Below are 24,833 nucleotides of genomic sequence, written 5' to 3'. Positions count from 1 at the left end.
AGCCACCTCATCCTTGCTGTATTTAACGACTAAGAAGGCATTAAAAAATGAAAAACATATATGTTGTTGTTTTACATAGGGATTGTGAATTATTGGTAAATTCCAAAAAAGTGCAGTTTCCCTTTAATTTTACTAACAACAACGCATATAGCCTCAGACCAGTTGATCCCTTGTTGTCCTCTTTTTACGTTTCAATGTGGGTGGTGTTGGTCTAGACCCCAGGATGCAGTGTCGGCAGGCAAAGTGAAGGTAAAACGTATGTTTTAAATAACAAAAAATAGTGCAGCAGGGAAGTCCACAAAAAGTTCAAACAGTCACAAGAAGTATAGGGAAAGCTATGCAACATGGAGAAAAAAATCACAAAAATGATGCAGCCCTGTCCTATTGGCTCAAGAGGCTTTCTGATTGTCAACGAGGGACAGGTGTGTCCTGATTAGGGACAGCTGTGGGAGCCAGCACTCAGACCAAATGGAGGCAAACAGGAAGTGGAAATAAAAAATACGAGAGCTAGACAGAAAATTAAAATAAAATACAAAAAAAAATAATAATTGTAATGGGAGATCATGAAAGCTCTTATGTTTTTTGGGACTTCCATGAAATTTGTAACTGCTGCTACGGCCTGTCTGTCAATACCCACCAGTGGGTGTCTGTGACGGCACTAACTTGACTTGACTCGTGGAAAAGATGACTGCTGTGCCTTGCAGAACAATTACTTTATTATTGTATTTATAGGTGGCGAGCTACCACACACACTTCTCATTTACCTGTGCTTCTCCTCCCCCCGTGTCAGGTTGTAGTTCACACAGGCCCCCAAAGTAGCTGTCCAAGTTATGCCTGTAAGATGATTTTAGGATTTTGCACCTTCAAAATCAGTATCTCCTCTCATCTAAAACATGTTGACTTCAGTTCTGTCTCTTTCCATTAGGACGTTTCGAGGTGTAAAAAATTATTTTGTAGCATTTTATTTGGAAAATAAACCAAATAATTTATTTTGTGTTTGTGCATGACTTTTTGCCCCACACAAGCTGATTTTGGCTCAATTGATCCACTGTGCTCTGGTGGCCAGAAAAAATAGAAACAGTTGGGTATATTTGGCGGAGGGCTTAGCACTGGCGGAGCCGTGTCCGTCCCGTGCGCTGGGCACCAGTGGTGGAAACCAACCATCTCATGGAAATCTGGGGTTAAAAGGCATATTTGACCAGTTATTTTAGGTCAAGTTCCATTTTAATTTTATGTTTTATGTTTGTGTGGTCAAGTTCCATTTTAGTTTTATGTTTTATGTTTGTGTGGTTTTGATTTGATGTTTATTTTTCCCATGATCGCAAACACACCGTCCGTGCCTGAAAGTGGATTGGTGAAGAATGAGAAAGTGTTCTGTGTCTGGGGAAGCACGAAGACAAAAGGCAAAACATTGGCAATAAAAGTTAAAAGTAGTGTCGACTTCTTCTGGAGGCTACAATACATATATTAATTTAATTTGTTTATACGTAAAAAAAAAAAAAAAAATGAAGGTGTGGCGGCAATGAATTTGCTGTGGCGGTGCACCACATTCAGTTACATTAAGGTAAACCCTGCCAATTTTGTAATGCCTCCAGCTCCGACAAATATTTCTGGTTATTATTACTAATATTGAAATGTGCAGTATAATACTGTTCATCCTATTTGTAGCATCCCAGCTCTTCAAAAGGCTCCTCAGATTCCGCTTTCAATTGGTATGCTATTAAGTCCTACATTACTTGTCCAGTTCCCCTGTGATGATGACCCACTTAGTGCCATGCATTCTTAGAATAGTCCAGACACAGAGGTGGTGGGCCACCTGAGGCACCGGAACAAGGCACAAGCTCTGAGTTTCACACTTAAAGGGGGCTTTTCGTTCTGCACTACTGTGACTGCATTATAGAATAGAAGTGGAATGTAGCTGACTCGTTGGCATTCAAAAATGGCAAATAACTTGGCATGAGCAGGGATTAACTGGCTCAACTTTGTTGCTGTAGAAATTGGAGCACTGATTTATTAGTGTTAGTTCTTCTATCTTTGAATGAGGCACATTGCGTCATGGACTGAGGAGGAAATGTCTCTCCTAGCCCATTGAGAAAGCTGCGGTCCTGTTGCTAAGCACTGCTTGGTTCACAGACATTTATTTGTACATTCCCAAAGTGCTAGCAACCTTTAAAACTGTGTCCAAATTCTCCTCTCTTAACCACAGTTTGTCATTACGACGACAACTGATGAGGACAAAATATGCATTATGCCCAAAGGGTTTTAAAATGGTCTTAACAGTGTAACAAATGATTAGATTTGCACAAACAAATACAGTATCTTTTTAGGGAGAAAATATGTCAACATTTTACTGGCTGGTATCAGTTACGGTTGCTGTTCTACGCATCCAATTTGTGCACTTTTATTGGAATTTTGACAATCATTCACAATCCACATGTTTTTTCTTTTTACTAACGATATTCTTAAAGGTGCCATATATAGTAATGTGGCCAGAAATGGTACTGCAATCACAGTCAAAATGATGTAGTCCCCTCCCACTCTCCATGACTGAGGTTGCCAGATACGCAGCAAAATCTGAATATTACTTCAAGGAACTTCAAATGGCAATCGACGAGTCCTACACTGTAGGTTTCTTTTGTTTATGCTTCTTGCAATATGGTTTACTAAGTAATTATGACACATTTTACTGATGTCGATTAGCCAAATGTATTTGTAAAGATACGCAGCAATATTTTCGTCGGGAGTCGGGACAGATTGTTGGCATTACCATGCTAAAGTGTCTAGTTTGACCGCACGGACCACCATCAAAATAATTATATATAATAATATATAATATATTATATATCGCATAGGCCTACTTTGATGGCAAGCTAAGGCCAACAGTGAAATTACTGCCACATTTTGCTCAGCATAACTCCATGTTGCATCCAACCTGACGCAGTGCATTCTCTTCCATGTTCGCACATCACCATCTTTCAGTGCAGAGTGTGATTCTATGAGCCAACCCACGTTATGCAAAAACCACGTTACGCATAAATCATATAGCCTACTACCATGTCAATACACAAAGTAGAAAATCATTACATATAATGCATTATATTGTGCCAAGCAAATACTACCCCATGTGTCTGATGCACATACAGTACCAGAAACCGCAATTAGCCGTGCTAATGTTGGAGCACATTTCCTCAGTGTATCAGCATGTTGAGAACGAAATAGGCACTGACACTACCCATGTCCACAGAGGTTTTAGTTTTCAAAAAGATATGTTGCCCTGTCAGTTGGATGACACATCGACATACAGGCTAACGGGCATATATTTCCCCCGTTAGCCTATATGTCGATGTGTCATTGACCGGGCTAGCATGCTAAGCTACACTAGTGTGATGGTGCTTCGCTCCTAAGCATTTGTTGCACGAACATGCTAGCTTTGTTAGACAAGATCATAGACTTTATTGGACAATATAGTTTACATACGAAATGTCCATTTCCATTTATTACAAGTAATAAGAAAACGTAAATGCCTGACACACCAGTCAAGGAGGAAATTAGCAAGGTCGATCGTCTCCATCTTTCAAAGGCATCCTTGATACAAATCCTCTATTTGTTCCTGGCTTAGTCATTAATTAGTTGAGAATCGTAACGACGCCTTTTAGATTTACTAAGTTCTGACATGTTTAGTAACTTTACCAGTGGCAGTAGCTCGACGAAGAGGGTGGTGGCAACCTGGACGTGACACACTCACAGACTTTCTAATTGGTCAAACGGTGGAGGGCGGTACATTGAAATGAAAACAATAACAATATTTCGGGGCTGTAAATGTAATTTTTAAATGAGTATATTCCGGCTGAACTACCGTTATCAGTTATAAAGGTATTCGAAAATAACATGATTTATTAATGCCTTTTGACATATCAGGGCCATTTAATGATGACTTGACATTAATTTATTACATATGGCAGCTTATAATGGAGGTAATAGGATTTGTTCTATTCTGCCAATAAAGGGCTCTAAAAAAAATCAAAAAACTTCCATCAATGTTTTATGTGCATTCTGTAAGTATATATGTAATGTAGTAACAGGCACATTCATAGTAACGTGTAATATTAACGTATTTTGCTCATTTTAAGCATACAGTGGCACGTTCATTTTACAGACGCATCACAAGGTTCGATTTTCCCCTCAACAACAATAACTACTATTAATCATGGCCGACTTCGTGAGAGCCAACGACTACTTTGGGACAAATAATAAACCGGAACCTTATATTTTTGAGCCTGAATATACAGATGCTTAGCTACAAGTTTTAGAAGCTGGGTGATAAGCAGATCTATCAAGTAGCAGCATTGCTAAGTGCTAAACAAGAAATACAAACTACGAACATAATAAAGCAATCACTTACTGTGCGATTTCTGCTTTCACTGGTACGCCGACTGATGGGATATTTATATCTTCCCATTTAGATGAAGAATTAATCATAATCCTCAGAAAAATGCAAACAAGGAAAAAGAAGGTGGCCTCAAATGAGCGCCTTTTCGTGTCTTTCTCTTACTCAAATGTCAAAGTTGACCAACCTCGGTTAGAATCAGAGGCTGGGCGATATGGCTCAAAACTGATACCGCAGTATTTTTTGTTTGAATACCGGTGTTTGTATATATACCGGCATATTGAAAAAAAATTTCAAAGTACTTGTGTTTTATGGCTAGATAACCAGTGTTGCGAGCTCTCAGATTATTTTTGTTGTAAGTAGTAACGTAACGTGTTGTTTAATTATTTTAAAAGTAATAAGTTAGTCGTTACTACGTCAAAGCAATTTTTGTTCATTTTGTTATGTTTGTATCCTCACACTTGTGCGCAGGATAGATGGAGCTTCTACTTGCTCACTGCGGGGAAAGCAGCTGGCTGCTTAGTTTTTTGTTTTTTGTTTTCATAAAGAAATACAATCATGTGTGCTTACGGACTGTATCCCTGCAGACTGTATTGATCTATATTGATATAATGTATATATTGTATTTTGTATGTTGATTTAATAAAAAAAAATATATAATTTATTTATTTATTTATTTATTTTTTCCCGTTGTGCAAACCGGTACCAACAGTGGTTGGGGACCACTGTTATAGGCGCAATAGATTACTCCCATTAGCTGCATTTTTAGCCATTTTTACACTTGCCGTATAATACAAATTAGAATACGTAACTAAAGAGAGACATATGTGTTCTTGTTTTACATAGGGATTATAAATGATAGGGATATTCCAAAAAAAAGTGCAGTTCCTCTTTAAGAGCCCAGCTAATCCCACAAATACTTGGGGTCCCACTGTCAAGGGCAGCCAGCTGAGCCATTCCAGTCTACTCCCCTCCCGGAGCCCAGGCTGGATCAGTAGCAGTGATCTGTCTGGCGCTGTGCCCACCATAGGGGGTCCATGAAGGGGTTACTGTGGCACACAACACAAATAGCAAAGTGGAGGAAAAGTTTAGTCAATGCCAGATGAAGTGTCCTTTTAGATTTCAGGTGGTAAATAGAAAATCAGTACATTACTAGTAGCACAGCACAAAATCATCTGTGCACATGGAAGAGATTAAAAGGATGGGGGTGTAGGTCGCCATCTGGCGATCTCAAAAAGAGCATATATTGTGCATGCATTGCATGACACATTACATGTGTAAGTGTTTTATGGTGTGAAAACAAACATGCAGAATTTACTGCAGTCACTGGTTCAGAGATCTGTTCACAATGCTCCTCGGAAATGGTAATAAGAACATTAGGACAGTGTACATTTTTGGCCATTACAATGTTGCAAAAAGGATTGACAGTATCAAAGCAAATACAATAGCTATGTAAGACATTGTCATTTTAAGTTAACAACAAGACTGTTTTTAGTGTCGTGAACACATATTTACATTACATGTTTCCTTCATGTATGGCTTGCTTTAAACCAGGGCTATTCAGCACAATTTTGGAGGGTGCCACAATTCCAGAGAACTAAGGACTACGGGGCTGGACTTCTCTCTTCACTATTAGTCTTATTTGGTATACACTTTAGAATCTGCTGTTTTTAGGGACCCACTGCAAAAAATATATAGATCGCCTATATGACAACTGGAATATGCTACAAAAATGTTAAGCTTTTTTTTCCAAGTTTTTAAACCAAACTCGCTGGTCGGACTGATGTCATTCCCGGGCCGGATTTGGCCTCCAGGGTTGCTAGTTGAATAGTCCTGATTTAATCTAATTCGTGAAAACAGAGAGTTTGTATGCACATCTGTTCTCATCGTGTAGACACACCAGTCATTCATGCATAGAAGTCACAAGAGATTTGTCCCATGTTAGAAAAATCAAAGTATTAAGCAGACACACTAATTAGTATTGATACAAAGTGCATTTCTGTCTGTACTCCCCGTAACTTATTGAACAGCAATGGCAGGATCTTTCTATATATTGTACTTTCGTGTGCTGAGTCACTGTCAATTTGATTCTCAGCATAAGGTACCAATGTTAATATCAAAGCAGCATAAAATATCAACCAAATATATTGATGGTTACTGAGTTTACATTCAGATGCTATAGTCTCATTAACTGTATTTTTTTCTTTTTTTCTAGACATACTCCGGGCTTTTCTGCGTGGTCATAAACCCCTACAAAAACCTCCCCATCTACTCAGAGAACATTGTGGAAATGTACCGGGGCAAAAAGAGGCACGAAATGCCCCCACACATTTATGCCATCTCAGAGTCTGCTTACAGATGCATGCTACAAGGTAAGCCTGTTAGTACAGTTTATTGACATCTGATCACCTATTGAATGTCTATGATCTGGAGCTATCTGATCATATCTTGTCAGCCTATTTCAAAGCAAGTAAAATGAGGTCATCGGCTTTATATAGAAATGGCTGTTCAGTCTAAAGAGTGTCTCGCCGGAATAATGCGTCTTTAATGCTATTTGCTCTGATAAAGACAATCACCTGGGAATAAGCTGATTGGCAACACTAAATTGGCCCTAGTGTGTGAATGTGATTGTGAATGTGAACGGTTGGCTGTCTGTCTGTGTTGGCCCTTCAATGAGGTGGCAACTTGTCCAAGGATTACACTGCCTTCCGCCCAAGTGCAGTTGGGATAGAATCCAGACCCCCATTTCCCATTATTCACTGCTCACACGTCCTCTGCGCACAGCAAATCTATGCCGTGCACAAAATATAATCCAATGTAACTCTGAACAAAATAAACACATAACTATTTGTTCTGTAGGATCTTGCAATTCCACTGTGAGTGACAGAGCGGCTCTAACAGATAAAACAATGTTCGTCAACACTGTTGAATTATTGTAATGTCTGTCGAGACGCTTTAAAGAAGGCAGGAATTCTATTGATCACTTTATTGAGAAAAACTGTTTATTTTTGGCTGTAACCGCACCTAAAACATGAGTACAAAACTTCTATCTAGAAAAAGTAGTCGTTTTCTGCCGTACAAACCTGGCGAAAACCAACTCTTTATTGTCTCTCATATTAACAGCAGCCGCTTGCTCTCACTTGGGCCACGACACGCACTCACGGCACTTAGCCACTGATGCGTTTATGCCACACAAAAAGTCAGACAACTCCAACACCACACAATGTGTGAATGCCCGGTCGTTACTCTATGACTCTTCAATCAGATGTGTGCTTATTCTACTATCATTTATTAAGAATGTTATATTATAGTTATCAATCATGACATGCTTTTACTAGATTACAGAAATGCTAATAAAAATATATATTTCACCGACAGAACGTTACAGGAATGTACACTTTAGCAGTCCCACGCTTACATCTCATTTTGCAACATGAGAATGATTTAAGGGGAGCTAAATGTGATCTCTGAAGGGGTACACATTATTTTTAAAGTAGGACCCCCACCCAGAAATACAATGCTAGTACATAGCTAATGAAAAACAAGATTTGTTTTTAATTTTCATTGTAAGTGGGTTTAGCTATTCTTCGTCCTCTGGAGCTGATACTTGTTATAAACATACTTTAACTGCCACCACGGAGGCGAGGATTGCTGACTTAGAAATAGCTTTGCACTGTGGGGGGACATTGCATAAGAGGTTTGCTTGGCGCTGCCAAATCAACTAGAATGTGTCATCAACATACATTATCACGATGTAGCGATAGTTTTAAAAGCTCTATTGACAGCCATATTTACATAATTTATATTATATATAGTCGATATCGCACAACCATAGTCCATATACTGTACTATAAGTTATATAAGCTTTATGTTATAGATAAAAGTGATGTTAAATGTTTATTTCATTCATTATATATATGTATTTTGCATTGTTTTCTGCATGTAAAACTATAATCATTCAGGTAATGGGTTTTGTGTTGTTATTTTGGGTGTCTGCAACAGAGAATTTGAGTTTACATTATTGCTTCGATTTTGTACGAGTCGTTTTTGTGGTACCTTTTTGTAATGAAAAAAAAAAGGTCCCACTGAATGTAAAATTGACTAAGACACATTTCATTGACGTGATGTAAGCTTCAAAAAGGGATGGGCATTTGGCTAGTTTTCTTTGATCGCTTGACTAGAAAAATTAACCATCGATCCATTGATGAATATTACTGTTCTATCTTGATCAGAATGTGTTGCAAGGAGAAGTTGTGTTATTGTGGAGGTCTGCATAGATAAGTTAAGTAGCTCAACTTCCCATAGCTGCTGTTCTTTATGCCAGAAACTAGTGCAGACTGCTGTTTGCAGCAAAGTAGTGCAACCTCACTGTGTGGAGATGCAAATTATCAACAATCAATTTCACACAATTTATTGCCTCTTAACAATCGTTTAATCAATTATTATGGCCATACCTAGTTTGAAGCTAGTCAAATGAAAATATTTGGCATGTACTGTATAGATTTTTAACACGAAGGAATAAGCAGAAAAATAATTCACGCTAATTATGTTATCCTGTTTTCTTTTGGGAGACAGTGGAGCCTAAAAGGAATGACTGACTGTCCACTTTTGTCACCACCACCACTCGTCGACCATCTCTGTCGCACAAAGGGCCCATTGTCAAGCACAATAGGGTCACCCTAGATATTTTTTGTTGGGCTGATCCCAGTCAGTCACTGCTCAGCAGGGGCGGGAAGTATAGTTGCTTTTAATAGTATCGCGATAATGCATGTAGATGAAACATTCCAGCTAGCGATACATATATATATATATATATATATATATATATATATATATATATATATATATATATATATATATATATAGATAGATAGATAGATAGATAGATAGATAGATAGATAGATACAGAGTTTCCCCGAGCTTAAAATCAACATGTGGCGGTGGGGGCGTGGCTGGGGACGTGGTCAATGTGGCGTCATCGTATAATTTGCATAATTGTTGATGATGCATATATATATATATTTTTTTTTTTTTTAATGCTAAAAATTATTTACATACATTTAATAAATAAGTATGTGTTATTAGTAATTAGTAATAACATTTTGTTATATCGTTTTGCTGTATTATTATAATTGTTATTATTGTACAATGGAACACAGGCTGTATACCAGTGGCAGCTGCTGGTCTTTTAAGTTGGGGAAGCTATTTTTCAGCTACTGTTTAAACATGAGTAAAGTCTACAATAACAGATAAAATATATAAACATGCTATATTTTACAAAGAAAATTTTACTTAAAAAAAATTATAAATTTCTCCATATCAACAGAAACAACAGTTGAAAGCTTCTTAACGCATTTTAGTCAATGAAACGCAAACACAAAATAATATATTTGACCACTTCTTTTATATTTTGGGGGAAGCTGAACTTCCCTTGCAGTCTTTAGCAATCGCCACTGCTGTATATCTGGCATCACATGTTAAAACAATGCGGGTAAGAGAAGTCGGCAAGTCAGAGCCATAACTTCAGGACAAGGATTGGCTCTAAGGGCTGGGTGTGTCTGGCTGGAGTGCAAAGCGGGGATGTGCGCGTCCCGCCGCTGGAGAGCCGCTGCCTCATCGCCCAAGCCGCCCGCCGCCGGAGCAAAAGTGTGGCAAATATACCGCTGAGGCTTCAGACACTCACGTGTGTCTTGCTTACGGTAGAGCCAAGTTTTTCAGTCGCCACATTTTCTGCGGATCTCTAGGCAATCGTGCTTAAATAATATAGGCTATATAGCCATTCATATAATAAATTACTTTAATTTGTTCAGACGTAAAATAAAATCCTAATTTTTAAGGTGTAGCGGCTTAAATTTAGCCGTGGTGCCACGCAACTTTCAGATACATAAAGGGGAAACCCTATACATATATACACATATATACATATATGTATATTAGGGATGTCACAGTGTGAACATTTCTTATCACAGTTATTGTGACCAAAATTATCACGATTATCATTACCGCGGTATTTTTAAATGTGCTCAAAATTTGCTCAAAAACACATTCAAAATGATTTCCTTTCTAGGACAAACATTACTGTGGACCTCAAGTAGAAATTGAATGTGCATATGAAAGCAACAAAAGCATTATAAACAAAATAATATGGCAGAAAAAATAATAACATAAATAACTAAAATAAATGTGAAAAATGTGCAAGATAGCTCTTTATGGACATAAGAGATTCAAAAATAACAATAACAATATAAGAATTTTGAATGATGGTATCTGATGGCCATAAGTCGTGACTGCACTTTTTGTCTATATAGATAAAAATAGTGTTCATGTATGAGATCTAGGGCTGCCAATTATGGCCAAAGTAATAATTAAGATTATTTTGTTATCAAAATGGAAATCATGATTACTGATTGTTAGGTAGAGTAGTGTTGGGGTGTGAATGTGACGCCATCATGTAATTTGTAATGTCTAATAAAAAGGCTATAGTTAAACGTTAAGACAAGTATTTGTTATTTTTTGTTCATTAATGATATCAACGTTTCAGCTTTTTGTCATTACATAATTTCGTTATCTTTATGTTTACATTTTGATAGAGGGAGGTATTTATTTATTTATTTGAAGTTATGTACATTTTTATGTACATATGCTGTATCAGGACAGATCCATTAAGAGTTTGAGCAGAAATATGTTGTATAGGAATTAACTATACACAATCAAACATTATCAAAATGCTATGTACCTGAATAGTTTTTAAAGTAATACCTTTGTGAAATTAAAAAGATACAAGTAATGTAAAAAAAAACAACCTGGTGTTTACTTTTTGATATCAATTTAAAACACAAAGCAGTTTGGCTAATGAGATGAAGTCTAATAAACAAGCTTTGTTCTCCTCCAACACCTCCTAGTGGTTCAGTACCTTAGTTTAGCCAACAAAAATAAACAGGAGTGATACCTCCACACCTAATACACATCTTCACAGCCTGCGTTCCGTTCGATGAGATGACAAAACATTATAGCTAGCATTGATGTTATTTGAACACTGGTACAGTTTGCAGTTAGATAAAGGACGAGTGGTCATCCCAGTAAACAAACTAAAGATTTTATAAACAAGTTGTGGAAACGTTCCTGACACATTGCCTGCTGCATGTTTCCTCACGTCATTAACTCTCAATCACAGCAGCTGATAGACGCTGTATTGAGAATATAAAAGCAACATTAAATAGTTTTCTCCTTCACTGTATACATTTAGTGTGGGACAAGTGCGTCTGTCTCCAATATTGTCCACACCTGTCTCCATCTAAAGACAGTGCACTCTTAAAGCGAGAAACAAGGGAAAATTATGTTAAACCAAGCGCTTGGCTGTTTACAACGAGGGGAAATCTCCGGAGCAAAGTCTGTGTAGTTTGTACGCCATGATTTTCAAGCCAAATGGCGCTAATGTGCATGCGCCTGACTTCGTTTTCAGGAAGTAAGCAGTGTTGACTAAAATGCATTAATAAATGACAGTTTTTCGGTAATTAAAAAATTAGATGGTATTACTAATCGTCAGGAATATTATCGCGGTTTATCATTATACCGTTTACCGGGGTTCAATCCCCACCTTCTACCATCCTAGTCACGTCCGTTGTGTCCTTGGGCAAGACACTTAATTCACCCTTGCTCCTGATGGGTGCTGGTTAGCGCCTTGCATGGCAGCTCCCGCCATCAGTGTGTGAATGTGTGTGTGAATGGGTGAATGTGGAAATACTGTCAAAGCGCTTTGAATACCTTGAAGGTAGAAAAGCGCTATACAAGTATAACCCATTTATATATATATATATTTATATATATATATATATATATATATATATGTATATATATATATATATATATATATATATATATATATATATATATAGTATAGTATATTTTTTTTGAATACCTAAACTCTTTGCTACCGGTTGCCGCATGCTTAGCACATAGCTCAAAGAGGTGTGTTGTCTCTACCTATTCATATCTATGTCTGACAGTGTTGTCGATATTCTTCTCTCCATTGATTTATTAATCTACTTGCTAATTTCCTTTTCTTAGCTGGTTACTCTCTGCTTTAGCACGGTTCCAGTCAGACTTCAGTTGAAGTGTAGAAAGCTTTTATTTTTTTGTTGTTTCACTACTTAGCATGGTTGTTTCACTACCATGCTAATGCCACATTTTATAACCATATTACTTTTTTTAAACACACTTAAATCATCGTTATTTGGAATATTGTCTATCATTCAGAATCATCCACGTCCGAATCACCATTCAACTATGCTTGAATCCTTGAAGACAAACTCTAAAGTGTTTTGGTCAAACTCCAGTCAAAGATTAAATAGTGTAGCACAATGCTCAGCCAGCAGTGATCATAGTGCATTGAAGCCAGTATGAATAGGACAGCTGCGGCATCTCCATGAATCCTCCAAATCTTTTGTGAGGTCACCGCTGTTCTTGCAATACTGCTCATTCCACCAGTATCATGTCAGCATATTTTATGTGAAACTGACTAATGCTATCTTTATTACATCCCAACTTGTCACTGACATCATTTATCCACCTCGGGATCTTTCTGTGTGGAGTTTGCATGTTCTCTCCGTGACTGCGTGGGTTCCCCCCGGGTACTCCGGCTTCCTCCCACCTCCAAAGACATGCACCTGAGGATAGGTTGATTGGCAACACTAAAATTGGCCCTAGTGTGTGAATGTGAGTGTGAATGTTGTCTGTCTATCTGTGTTGGCCCTGCGATGAGGTGGCGACTTGTCCAGGGTGTACCCCGCCTTCTGCCGGATTGTAGCTGAGATCGGCTCCAGCACCCCCCGCGACCCCGAAAGGGATAAGCGGTAGAAAATGGGAGTTGCTCCCACATCATTTGTAATATCTTCTAATGCCAATTGTCAATGAGCACAAACAAAATACTGTATGCTTTCATCATGATTTCATCAAACTGCACCTATTTCATATTGCATTGCTCAGCCGTTCACAGCAATAGAATGGAAATACACTTTTGATTTGAGGGAAAACTTAATGCACAATCATTCGAACCTAATTCCTGTTGTGCTCACATCGAAATTAACAGTGTTGTTGCTTGGTAAAAGAGGTTTGTAGGTTGAAGATTAGTGAATGCCAGCTGCTCTGCGGTGGCCCTGAGCATTTCAACAGCCTGAATTATATTAGTGACTATCCAGTTTGATAGTAAAGCACAAGGGTTTTCTTTCCACACATTTTTACACACAAGTGGCCAGTCTAAATACCTTGGAATCCTCTAGTGTGTTTTCTTTTGTACCGCCATTTAACAATATGTTGCAATTACATCTTACATAAGAAGACCTCATATTAGTACTTTGACCAGCATTTCCAGAATGCTCACATAAATAATGATAAATAGCCATAGTGGTTTGTGTGTTTGTGTGTCAACTGTCGTCTGATCTTAACATTTGGAACTTTTAGCAAATTATGGAATCCTGTTTGTGGCGAAAGGGCGTCTAAGTTTTGCTGGGATCTGTTAATTACCTCTTCATTGTTGCACTACGATGGGCGGTTAAATGAGGTGTAAACTAACACAAACACAGATCAGTAGGCAGATCAGTAGAGCTAAATATGCATCTGTCCTTGATCAGTGTCATGGTTTTTCTCCTTCCCAAGCAACACATTTGAATCTGGATGTGACTGATGGAAAATGAACGCATGTTAAAAGGCGTCAGCAATGATTGTCCCCAAGCAAGGATGAACAGCTCTGGTAGGGTGGTGAAATAAGAGGTCTTATTGCATTGAGCAAAGAGAGCACAGTACAAAGTCAAATTATTTGTGCGTTAAACTTACTTGGCCAACAGATTCTGATTCTGATTTTATTCTTCGAAATACCCTCTTTTTAAGTCTGTTGAGACTCCCTAAGATTGCTCGCACAGACATACAAAAGTATACCACTATAAGTATACCACTCGCTTGCCCTTAAAATCCTTTCATTTTCTTAAATATCCACAGTGCGCCCTATAACCTAGTGCGCCTTATGTACATCCATCCATCCATCCATTTTCTACCGCTTATTCCCTTTGGGGTCGCGGGGGGCGCTGGAGCCTATCTCAGCTACAATCGGGCGGAAGGCGGGGTACACCCTGGAGCCTTATGTACATACAGTATTAATTCTGGTTGTGCTTACCGACCTCAAAGCAATTTTATGTGGTACAAGGTAAAATGATAAGTGAGATCATTAGATGACAGTCACCCGTAAGACATACGTGTTGACTTCAGGTTGAAGCCCATTCAATAAATGACACTAGCAAGTAAAATGCTGTAACTTACACAAGCATTAATCACAACTGTATAACTTTTATTAACAATGCTTTCAGATACAGTTTAACATTCTTTACTGTCATACATGTGTAAAAATAAGTTGTGAATCACAATGCAGATGCAAGCATGCTTGAAGAACCAAACTATGTCTTCATGTTCCTCTTCTTAATCAGTTTGGTCTATCTTGTTTTGCTCTAGTCTGCTTTGCTGGTGGCCTTCCTGCCTTTCAAATGTTTTGATTCTGTTTTCGTAAATACCTTGATTAAAATTAGAAATATTATTGACCGCGTTCCCTAGAAGTGACTTAGGACACCTCTCGATTTGATTACGATAACAATTCCAGTGCTACAATTCGATTACAAAAATGAATATTTATACATCTATAATCATTAAATTGTATATTATTATTATATATTTTGAATGTATTACAATTAATTATTAATGATATTAGTAATATGTCCACAGGTCTCCTCTTTTGGCTACTAAAGTATGCAGTATTGCGTCATTTTCAGTTTTTGGATGTTAGTGCGCACAGCATAGATATATACGTATGCATGAAAGACTAGATACGTTAGAACTGTAGTAGCCTGCTAAGTGAAAGAATATGCAAACGCCCCTACTTAGCGAGCAGGCATCCTCAATCAAAGTTTTGTGCCTTCTAAAACCACAGAATGTTTAGACACTTTGGCCCTAGTCGCCATAAACTTGCGGCTCAACGACGTGTGTCATCTATTTACTCATTCATATCTATGTCTAAAAGTGTTGTCGGCCGTCGACTGCACTGTATGGATGTTATTGTCTCTCCTGACTTATTAATCTATTTGCTAATGTCCTCTTCTCAGCATGTTACTCTCTGCCGTAACACAGTTTCTGTTAGCCATTTATTGAAGTGTACAAAGCTTTTAGAAATGTCTGTATTACTCTATTCAACATATGTAAATAATCTATATTTGGACATTTGTCCATCAATCCAGGAATCGCTTGCAGTCGTGATGGATCGTATTTCCCACCTCGAGAGCTCCATATTAGATGTCATCACTGACTCCACAAAAATGTTCCACCTCTAAATGTGCAGGATTTCTACTGCATATGTTTCCATTTGTAGAGCTGTGGCTGACATACATCAGCCCAAACTCTACAAACACCAGTAAGCTTTGTAATTTTCCCCATGAACTAGATGCTTTTGAATAATTCAACACCCATGACTTTTAAAACACCTTTGTAGTGTAGTATGGTATAGTACTAATGAAGTAAAAACAATAACAGTACCAAAATATTGGTATCGGGACAACCCTACACTGTTGACATCCATGTCAACTTGCTAATACACGGTTTTTAGATATGGTGGAAGTCAGATGTAATAAGATCATGTGATTCATAATTGTCTTTCAGTAGCCTTTCCTGCCTCTTCATAAATGTGCCATCTTATCACATGGTGATTGCGAAACACTTACTACTGACATAAAATTCCTCCAAACCATTCTCTAGTACTGTTGAATTCAATCATGTTAAAATTTGGATCAAGTAAGCATTAGATTGTGTATTACCTCATACCAATTGCCATTGTGCAGTTGTTTTTGTGAAGATTCAGGGCATATATGTGTCCTTGTTATGTGCTGGTGAGATTGTTGCTGTACTGGCAGGGTTGTCATATGGAAGTAAAGAGACTCATTAACTGGATGCTCTCTGTTTGGTAGCGTATGATGCTCAAAGATACTTGCAGAAAACAGTAAGGAGATGGAACCAGGGAGTAGAACCAGCACTCTTTTATTAGCTTTTCACAGAATATGTTGCTAATGAGACTATTAAAACAATAACCATCAAGTTCAGACAGTAGACTTACTGTCTGAACTTGACGGTTATTGTTTTAATAGTCTCATGATCAATTCCATTTCTAAAGAGGATTAGAGTACAACTGATCTGACCTTGTAAAATATAGTACTGTATGTCCTTCACGCAGAAGTGTGCACACACTATGGTTACTTCCACATTTTTCTAAAATCATCAAATAATTATTCAACAACCAATCGGACAAATTCATGAATTAAAGTGGAACACTTGCAGAGAGCCAATATCTATACAGAGCAAATTACCAATGCGATAGATGGTAAACAGTGTGTAGCCACAATATGTATGGTTCTAACTAAAGCATTTGACACAATTAATGATCATATAATTAACAAATTAAAACTGTATGGAATCAGAGGGCTGGTCTTGAACTGGATAAGAATCTACTTAACCAGCAGGAAACAATACGTGGAAATAAGTGAAAGTATGTCAACAGTGCTAGAGATATCTTGCGACGTACCCCAGGGATCAATACTGCGACCAATTGTTCAATCTTTAATTATACAACTGACATTTGCAAAGTTACAAAGGACTTAAAGTTAGTACTATTCGCAGACGACACAACTGGAGAGAAAACACAGAAGCTAATACAAATAATAACAGAAGAAATTACCAAATTAAATAGATGGTTTGACAAAAACTGTGACGACCGGGTCGCATGGTGATGCAGGGGTTCGTTCTCCCAGGATGCAGACGGACTTCGGACTCAGGTAGGAAGTGATTTATTTTGATAATAAATCAGGTGGGAATAAAACAAAAACGTGCTCAAAGCACAGAAGGCAAAAACCAAAGGGGCTAGCGTGGGAGCTAGCAAACAAAAGAGCCTAGCGTGGAAGCTAGTATACAGATAGCAGGAATCAATACTGTCGTCAACTGTTGCATAAGGAAAATTAGGAAGCCAGACCGACTGACCGGCAAAGGCAGCATTAAATAGTGCTTCTGATTAGTGCTCGGGAAACACGTGAGCGTCCCGAACACCAATCAGCGACAGGTGGAAACAACAAGCACCCATGGTAACTAAAATCAAACTCAGGAACCGAGGGAGTCCAAAAACCAAACAGAACATGATCCGGGCAGCGGATCGTAACAAAAACAGACTATCTTTATCTCAGTAAGACTAAAATAATGCTATTCGGTAACAGCAGAAGAGAAAGTAAAACAGAAATGCAAATAGACGGAGTAGACATTGAAAGGGTGAAAGAGCTCAAATTTTGGGGTGTAATAATAGATTATATAATGAGCTGGAAATCTCATACAAAAATACACAACATAAGGTGGCAATAAATATTTATATAAAGAACAAAGCAATATACAGTATGTTCTAGACCAAATATCACTCCATATTCTCTGCTGCTCGCTGGTATTACCATATCTGAGTTATTGTGTAGAAATATGGGGAAATAATTGCAAAAGCACATGTCATTCACTAACCGTGTTACAAAAAATGTCAGTCAGAATAATACATACTGTTAAATTTACAAAATTTATAAACCCCTTTTTTTTTATAAATCCAAAATATTGAAATTTTATGACTTGATGCATTTGCAAACAGCTAAAATTAAAACTATCACTTGCTACCCAAGAATGGACAACAATTATTCTCAACAAAAGAAGAGAAATATAACCTCAGAGAAAAATCGAACTTAAAACTTTTGTTTTCAATTAAGACTTTTGGCATATCAATATGTGGGATTAAATTATGGAATGGATAAAGCAAATACTGTAAGACAAACGATGTATTAACCTGATGCAGTTTAAGAGGTTGTTCAAACTCAAAGTGTTTACAAAGTACAAGGAAGAAGAATTATGTTATTGAAAATAAGATAGTATTTATCTCATTAAGTGAGTGAATCATTGCTGACTTATATATTTATGAAGATAACTGTTCTATTAAGAAATCATTGATGAAAATTGTGTACAAATTGAGAACAGGAAGTGGACATACTGTATCTGTTAGTAACTGCTATGAAGTGGAAAGGGGAGTAGGAATGAATACGTTTATGGAATATGCTTCTTTCTACTCTTTTTTTGGGGCATATTGTAAAGAGGAATGAAAAATATGTGATGCATCATGTTGAAACTGCATACATGTTCAAAATAAACTTCAACCAACCAACCAAATGGTTTGGAGAAAAGGTTTGAAAGTGTGCGTGTGTGTGGGCGTGTGTGTGGGCGTGCGTGCGTGCGTGCGTGTGGGCGTGCGTGTGTGGTTGCAAACCATTGCCACAGAATTTAACTACAGGAAGATCCCCGTCAAGGCTAGGAATTTTAGATAGTCCCTGATGACTCCTCCAGCTGTTTCCTCATTTAGATACCTTTCCTTGCAGTCAGCACTTCACCTCTTTCAGTCTGGAATGCTAGTGAAACTGTCGCAGCTTTAGGAGCTACAGTTCACCATACATTGACTTTGCAAATGCTTCTCCAACTATTTGGCTTGTCTCTACTCCCAATGAATCACTGACAGCTGTTTTAAAATGATCATGTTGTCATTTTTCTTGGCAAACAAGATTAAACAATGCTAATATTTCCTCGCTGACTTCTTTTAATATAATTTTATCTGCAACACATATTTTTGGGGGGTTATAAACTGTTTGCTACATAGTAAATATTCTCCAATGCATTCCTTTTGAGTTACGCTGGTAACAAACATAATGCGGTCTAAAACATAACTTCCGTTGGCGGAGGTATAAAAAGCAAGTTGAACCTAATCATTTGATGTGTGTCCCATTTCTGTCTCTCCTTTTTAAGCCAATTATTCATTCCTTTCTTCTTCACTGCAATCACTTTGAATGTCTATGGCCAGCTGCCTTTTAACCCAGAATGACCAGTGTGAGCCAAGTGATGAGTTTGTATCTAATCTTTGTACTGCACTCTGCTTAGCCATGTGATATGGCGTCCGTCCTTGTCGGGGCCATTAAGTGGGACAGGAAGTATTGTTTTCTCATGACATAATTACTGTTATCTCTTAAAGGGGATTCTTCTTACTCCGAGCTGATCAAACACCATAATCTAATTTGATGGGAGGGGATCACAGTGTGTGTATTGTAGACATTTGTAAGCAGTTTATGTATTTATCCCCAAATATCTCAAACTGATTTCACATTTCAAGCTTAATTTAGTTCCCTAATCACAGTGAAATTCAAATTCTGATATGATTGATCAAGCAAGTTATTTAAATACTCTAAAATAAGGAATACATGATCATATACTAAGTAAGCTTTATAGTGCACTAGTTTAATAAAGCTTCATACATGTGTACAGAGACATGTATTTAGTCTACTGCAGAAAGTACAAGGTGTCTGTTATAATTAGTACCTTTATTTTGCATGTCAAGTTTTAAAATACGCTTTTTATTATACTATATCTCAAAATATTTTCCTAGAAATACATGATTGGGAGTGTTCGAGTGTAGGGCATTAATTGTGGAAATACCAGAGTTTCCAATACATAGTCTGTGTGTAAGATATTAATGGTGTAACAGTAAAGGCCTCATCTACTAAGGGTTTGCGTGTACTAAAAACGTGCAAAATTGATAGCACTCGCAAAATTAATCTACCCGGTACTAAATTTGTGCGCAGAGGATTGCATCTCCTTCATGAGCAGAATAAGGAGTGCAATACATTTTGCGTGTCTGTTTTCATGAATATGCAAAATATATGCTGATCATCAGAATGCCCACAATACTGGGAAAAGAAGATGCAAATATAAACATTTGATTTATCAAGTCTGATAACTGTTCAGCAAGCTCTATTTTGAGTTTGTATTTAGCACGTCTAAAAAGTATGTGCAAACTGACGAAGTTACACACAGTGCTGTGAGAAAGGAGGTGTTTGTGCTGCAAATACAGACAATGTATAGAGAATCTCTATCCTACGTGTGTGTCAACATATTTTAACTGTCAGAAATAAATAATATTAAACATGGATGGGTACCGTTCACATTTGAACCGGTACGATACCAATTCCCAGCACCTAGGATCCGATACCGGTACTTAACAAAACCAATTTTCAGTACTTTTGTGTGTGTCAAATTTGTTCATTGTTTGATAATATATTTAATTATTTTAATGTAATATTTAGAAATGAGCTGATTATGACAACTGTGCTGTCCAGTTCATCTAGTTTTCTTATACCATTTGATTCTCATTTGCAATGCAGTTGCTCTTCCAAGACATTCGATGGCAGTACTGTAGGTTATATATAAAATGTTGTCTAACTAAGAAGTACATTTTTCCAGGACGCTGAATGTGTTATGTTGTGCTCGACAAAGTGTCTACACTGTAAGTATTGCGCTTATTAGACACCAAATGTTTGATTGTAACATTCGTCTTAGTTGTACCGGTAGTTTTCATTACAAAATGTTATAATTCGATAACTGCTAGATGACTTAAGGGACTGATTAAATCAAATTCAATTGATCTGCTTTGATGTCTAATATATATTTTGTATGAAAAAACGTCTTTCATTAAGCATTTTGTTCGCGTTTGGATCATTCCAGATGCAAGAATGCGCTGCAGTTGTGATAGTCCACCGTTGCAGAGCATCAGCACAAACAATTTAAATAGGGCGATCTGCACCACTTTTCACTTTTCAAACACACAGTCTTCGTAGATCACACGAAACACAGCCATTAGTAGTACACGCATTTGTAGAGTCTGCACACGCTGTTTAGCACGTGTTATTTGGAACTTAGTAGATCAGTCTTAAGTTTGTATATAAGATACAAGGAGTGTAACAGTAAACACATTCATATTCAGATTGTTATATACCGGTACTAATACTACTATATAGTAGGCCTGGGTGATAAATCGATTTTATCGATAAATTCAAGTTTTTTTATTGTTGCAGATTTAAAAAAATAAATACATCTGTTTTTCTCTTCTTGTTCTGGGATATTTTTTGCCCCCAGGAGCGTCCGTAGCTTCCGCCCTCCCCCTTATTTAATACTCTTTCATCTGTTTCATGATGCTGTTTATTGGAGAACCACTCGAGCCCTCGTCAACCAAAGGCTACTGGGGTTGACCTATTCTTATTTTTCCTCTATTGTCTTCCACAGATCGAGAAGACCAATCCATTCTTTGCACGTGAGTACACAGACTGTTTGCTACATTGATATTCTTGACATTTTAACCTCACATAAATGAAAGTAAAAGCCATATACAGTATTAGCTGGTAAGCAGACAAATTCAGTAGAATTGCAACATCAGGACTTCAGGTCACCACTTGAAAGAGAAAAGTCACATTAGCCGCCTGGCTTTTCTGTAAAAGTGTCTGGCCATAACATGAATGAAGCATAAGAAAATTCCATAGGTATCAAGAAATAAACTTCGACAGCATTTGCATGCAGCGATTCCACTTTTGTGCATTTGTGCTGTTTATAAAGAGCACATATGATCTTACTATAAGTAGTAAGATTATATGTGCTCTTTATAAACAGCTTCGGCATTAGTCAAAAGTACACATTTCTGTCTTTTTGTGGACTTCACAAGATGTAATAACAGAGGAATACCACACCCGACAAGCGATACAGTCCAATGAATCCCTCTATTACCTATGCCTTACTGTGTCTAACGGTATTTATATTGAGCCACACTCCTCAGGAGTTACACACTATTTTGTACATACTTCAAATTTGCACTTGAGGTAAAACCCCAGACATAGTCTAAATCAGAGCAGTCCCTCTGTTTTTTTTTAGGTCTGACAGCACTTAAGAGGATTTCCTTCCTCCCTTTTTTTTGTTTGCAACACCGCAGAGGGAGCAACAAAAAGCATGCTCAACAATTTGAAAACCACAACTGCTAAACTGGACCAATACTTAACATTCATAGAAAGACACATCCTGATCCTGTGTCGCCCTGTGCTATTTGTTGAGCGAGGTCGCTTTGTGTTTTCTCACTTAGTCTGAACGCGCCTGCAAATCAAAAGCACTGTCTCTGCGCTATTAATCTACATTTTTTGTAGCTAAGGTCGAGATGTGACTGCTTACTTGTTTTGAGCAAGCCTGTTTTTTTGGGGGGGGGTTTTCAATTAGACACCATATGTTCTTTTGTCTCACAGTGGTGAGTCCGGAGCAGGCAAGACAGAAAACACAAAGAAGGTCATCCAGTACCTGGCACACGTTGCCTCCTCCCACAAAGGAAGAAAAGACCACAACATTCCTGTGAGTATTATCTAACTAATATATTTCTGCAATGATTCAATATAATAAGCAGATTACCTAAAAAGACCATTAAATGTGTTATTTCATAGATGCATGCAGAAATACTTTAGAGTCAGGTTGTCAGGGAAACCCACCATTTAACTGTATAATTGATAAATATAAGTTAAAACCTTGCTAGGAAATAGTCACAGCTACATGACAACAGATGGTAAATCGCCATGGCTTTGGTCAGAAGATCTGTGCACGCAATCTAACACTTTGCATTTGTTTATTTGTAACAAACAGCCTGAATCTCCTAAGCCAGTGAAGCTGCAGGCAAGTCTCTATCTTTCATTACACACCATGTTTATGTGCACGCAAACAAAATTGAGAGAGTCTGCAACTGCTGTATATACAAGTTGTTGATAATCAATAGTCAAGTTAGCTCTGGATCATCAGTTTCAAAATTAAAGTAGCTGTTTTGTAAAAACTGTGAAAAAGCACAAAACATTCTTATTTACTGTGTTTACTTTGTTTGTTTCACAAGGCACAAAATGCAGTTGTAAGTACTTTTCAGATGACGTGTGTCTAAACTCTATATATGTGTTACAAAGTATGTCTAAACTCTATATATGTGTTACATGTACTTTGTCAATGTAAATGTGCCATGATTTAAAGTCATTTGTTTTCTTAAAACACACTCAACATAGTCATAAGCCTCCTGATAAAACCTCGCCAGGATCTTTTTACTGATATTATAAACAGGTAATTTATGTTTATCAAAAATTATCAGATAGATTGCGTTACTTATGGAGGTCAGTGCCTTATAGAGGAACTGCACTTTTTATGGAATTTTGCCTGTAATCCACAATCCATGTGTGAGACAAGAATACATATTTTTTCTTTTCTTTATGCATTCTAATTTGTAATATATGGCTCGTACTAGACGGCTAACAATAAAGCTAATGTGAGTCATCTATTATGCCAATGAAGTCCTATTAAAAAAAAACATCCAAAAACAATACTCCATTTACATGTTGTGACCTGTATATTCACCAAGTATTAGCAATACTTTTACTATAAGAGTTAAGGCCGAGGAACTACTTTTAGCGGCGCCTTGGATCACATAGAGATTACTAGCTTATGCAGCTATTGACTTACTGAGCTACTGCATTGCCTTTGAATTGGTCAAAGATAATTCTAAATTTTAAATCATGCCTCTCATTTGTATAGTAGAAGGTTGTGGTCATAAACCGAGAGGTTTGTCAACTTTGAAATTCAATTTAGATCCAAGGAACATCTCGAGAAAGACACAAAGAGACTCAATTGCGCGCCCCCCCCTCCTTTTTTTTTAACCTGTGGAGTAATGATTATGATTAATTTAGCAGCTAAATGGGGAACTTAGGTCTTGTACTAAAAGATATCATGATGCCGATCCCATCAGTCGGCATCCCAGTAAAAACAGCCATCGTACAGTAAGTGATTGTTTTACTATGTTCGTAGTTTGTATTTCTTGTTAAACACTTAGCAATACTGCTACAGGATGCTTCGTGTTTCACCAGAGCTGGATCCGCTTATCACTCAGCTTCTAAAACTTGTAGCTCATCCGCAGCGGAGTCAGGCTCAAAAAATTACGATTTTGGATCATCATTTGTCCCAAAGTAGTCTTTGTTAACTCTCACAGAGTCTGCCATGATTAGCATTCGTTATTTTGAGGAAATAACGAATGCTGTGATACCCTCTGTGAAATTAATGTGCCACCATATGCTTAAAATGTCCAAAACATGTAATATATGTTCCTATGAATATGCCTGTTACTACATTACATATATACTTGCAGCATGTATATACAACTTTAATGGAGGTGTTGGGATGTTTTTAGAGCATTTAATAGGCGGAATAGATTGTGCTGCCATTTGAGCCACGCTGTCAAATTTAATCACCATTACCTGCATTGTTAGCCACCTCTTGCTAGCGTTAATTTTTAATTAGAATGCATGGAAAAAAGAAAGATATGTGCGTTGTTGTCTCACATAGGGATTGTGAATGATAGGCAAAATTCCAAAACAAAAGTGCAGTTCCCCTTTTAGGCGCTGACCTCTTATAGCAGGGGTGTTCAAAGTGTGACCCAGGAGCCATTTGTGGACTACAGATACAT

General features: G+C 37.5%; 1 protein-coding gene across 2 annotated transcripts in view; it reads left to right on the top strand.

Annotated features, from left to right (window-relative positions):
• The window catches only part of LOC133621700 (myosin-10), a 92,837-nt gene that overhangs the window by 18,844 nt on the left and 49,160 nt on the right, over window positions 1–24,833 (top strand). For both annotated transcript variants that reach the window (XM_061983972.2, XM_061983973.2), the window contains exons 3-6: window positions 6,603–6,759; window positions 21,593–21,620; window positions 22,594–22,696; window positions 22,982–23,011. In XM_061983972.2, the coding sequence (XP_061839956.1) occupies window positions 6,603–6,759; window positions 21,593–21,620; window positions 22,594–22,696; window positions 22,982–23,011 (318 nt within the window). The remainder of the gene's footprint in view (window positions 1–6,602; window positions 6,760–21,592; window positions 21,621–22,593; window positions 22,697–22,981; window positions 23,012–24,833) is intronic.

This window comes from Nerophis lumbriciformis, linkage group LG25 (assembly GCF_033978685.3).
Source record: "Nerophis lumbriciformis linkage group LG25, RoL_Nlum_v2.1, whole genome shotgun sequence".
Taxonomy (NCBI): Eukaryota; Metazoa; Chordata; class Actinopteri; order Syngnathiformes; family Syngnathidae; genus Nerophis; species Nerophis lumbriciformis.
Note: the sequence above shows the minus strand (reverse complement) of the source record. Positions and strands in the feature narration are given on the sequence as shown.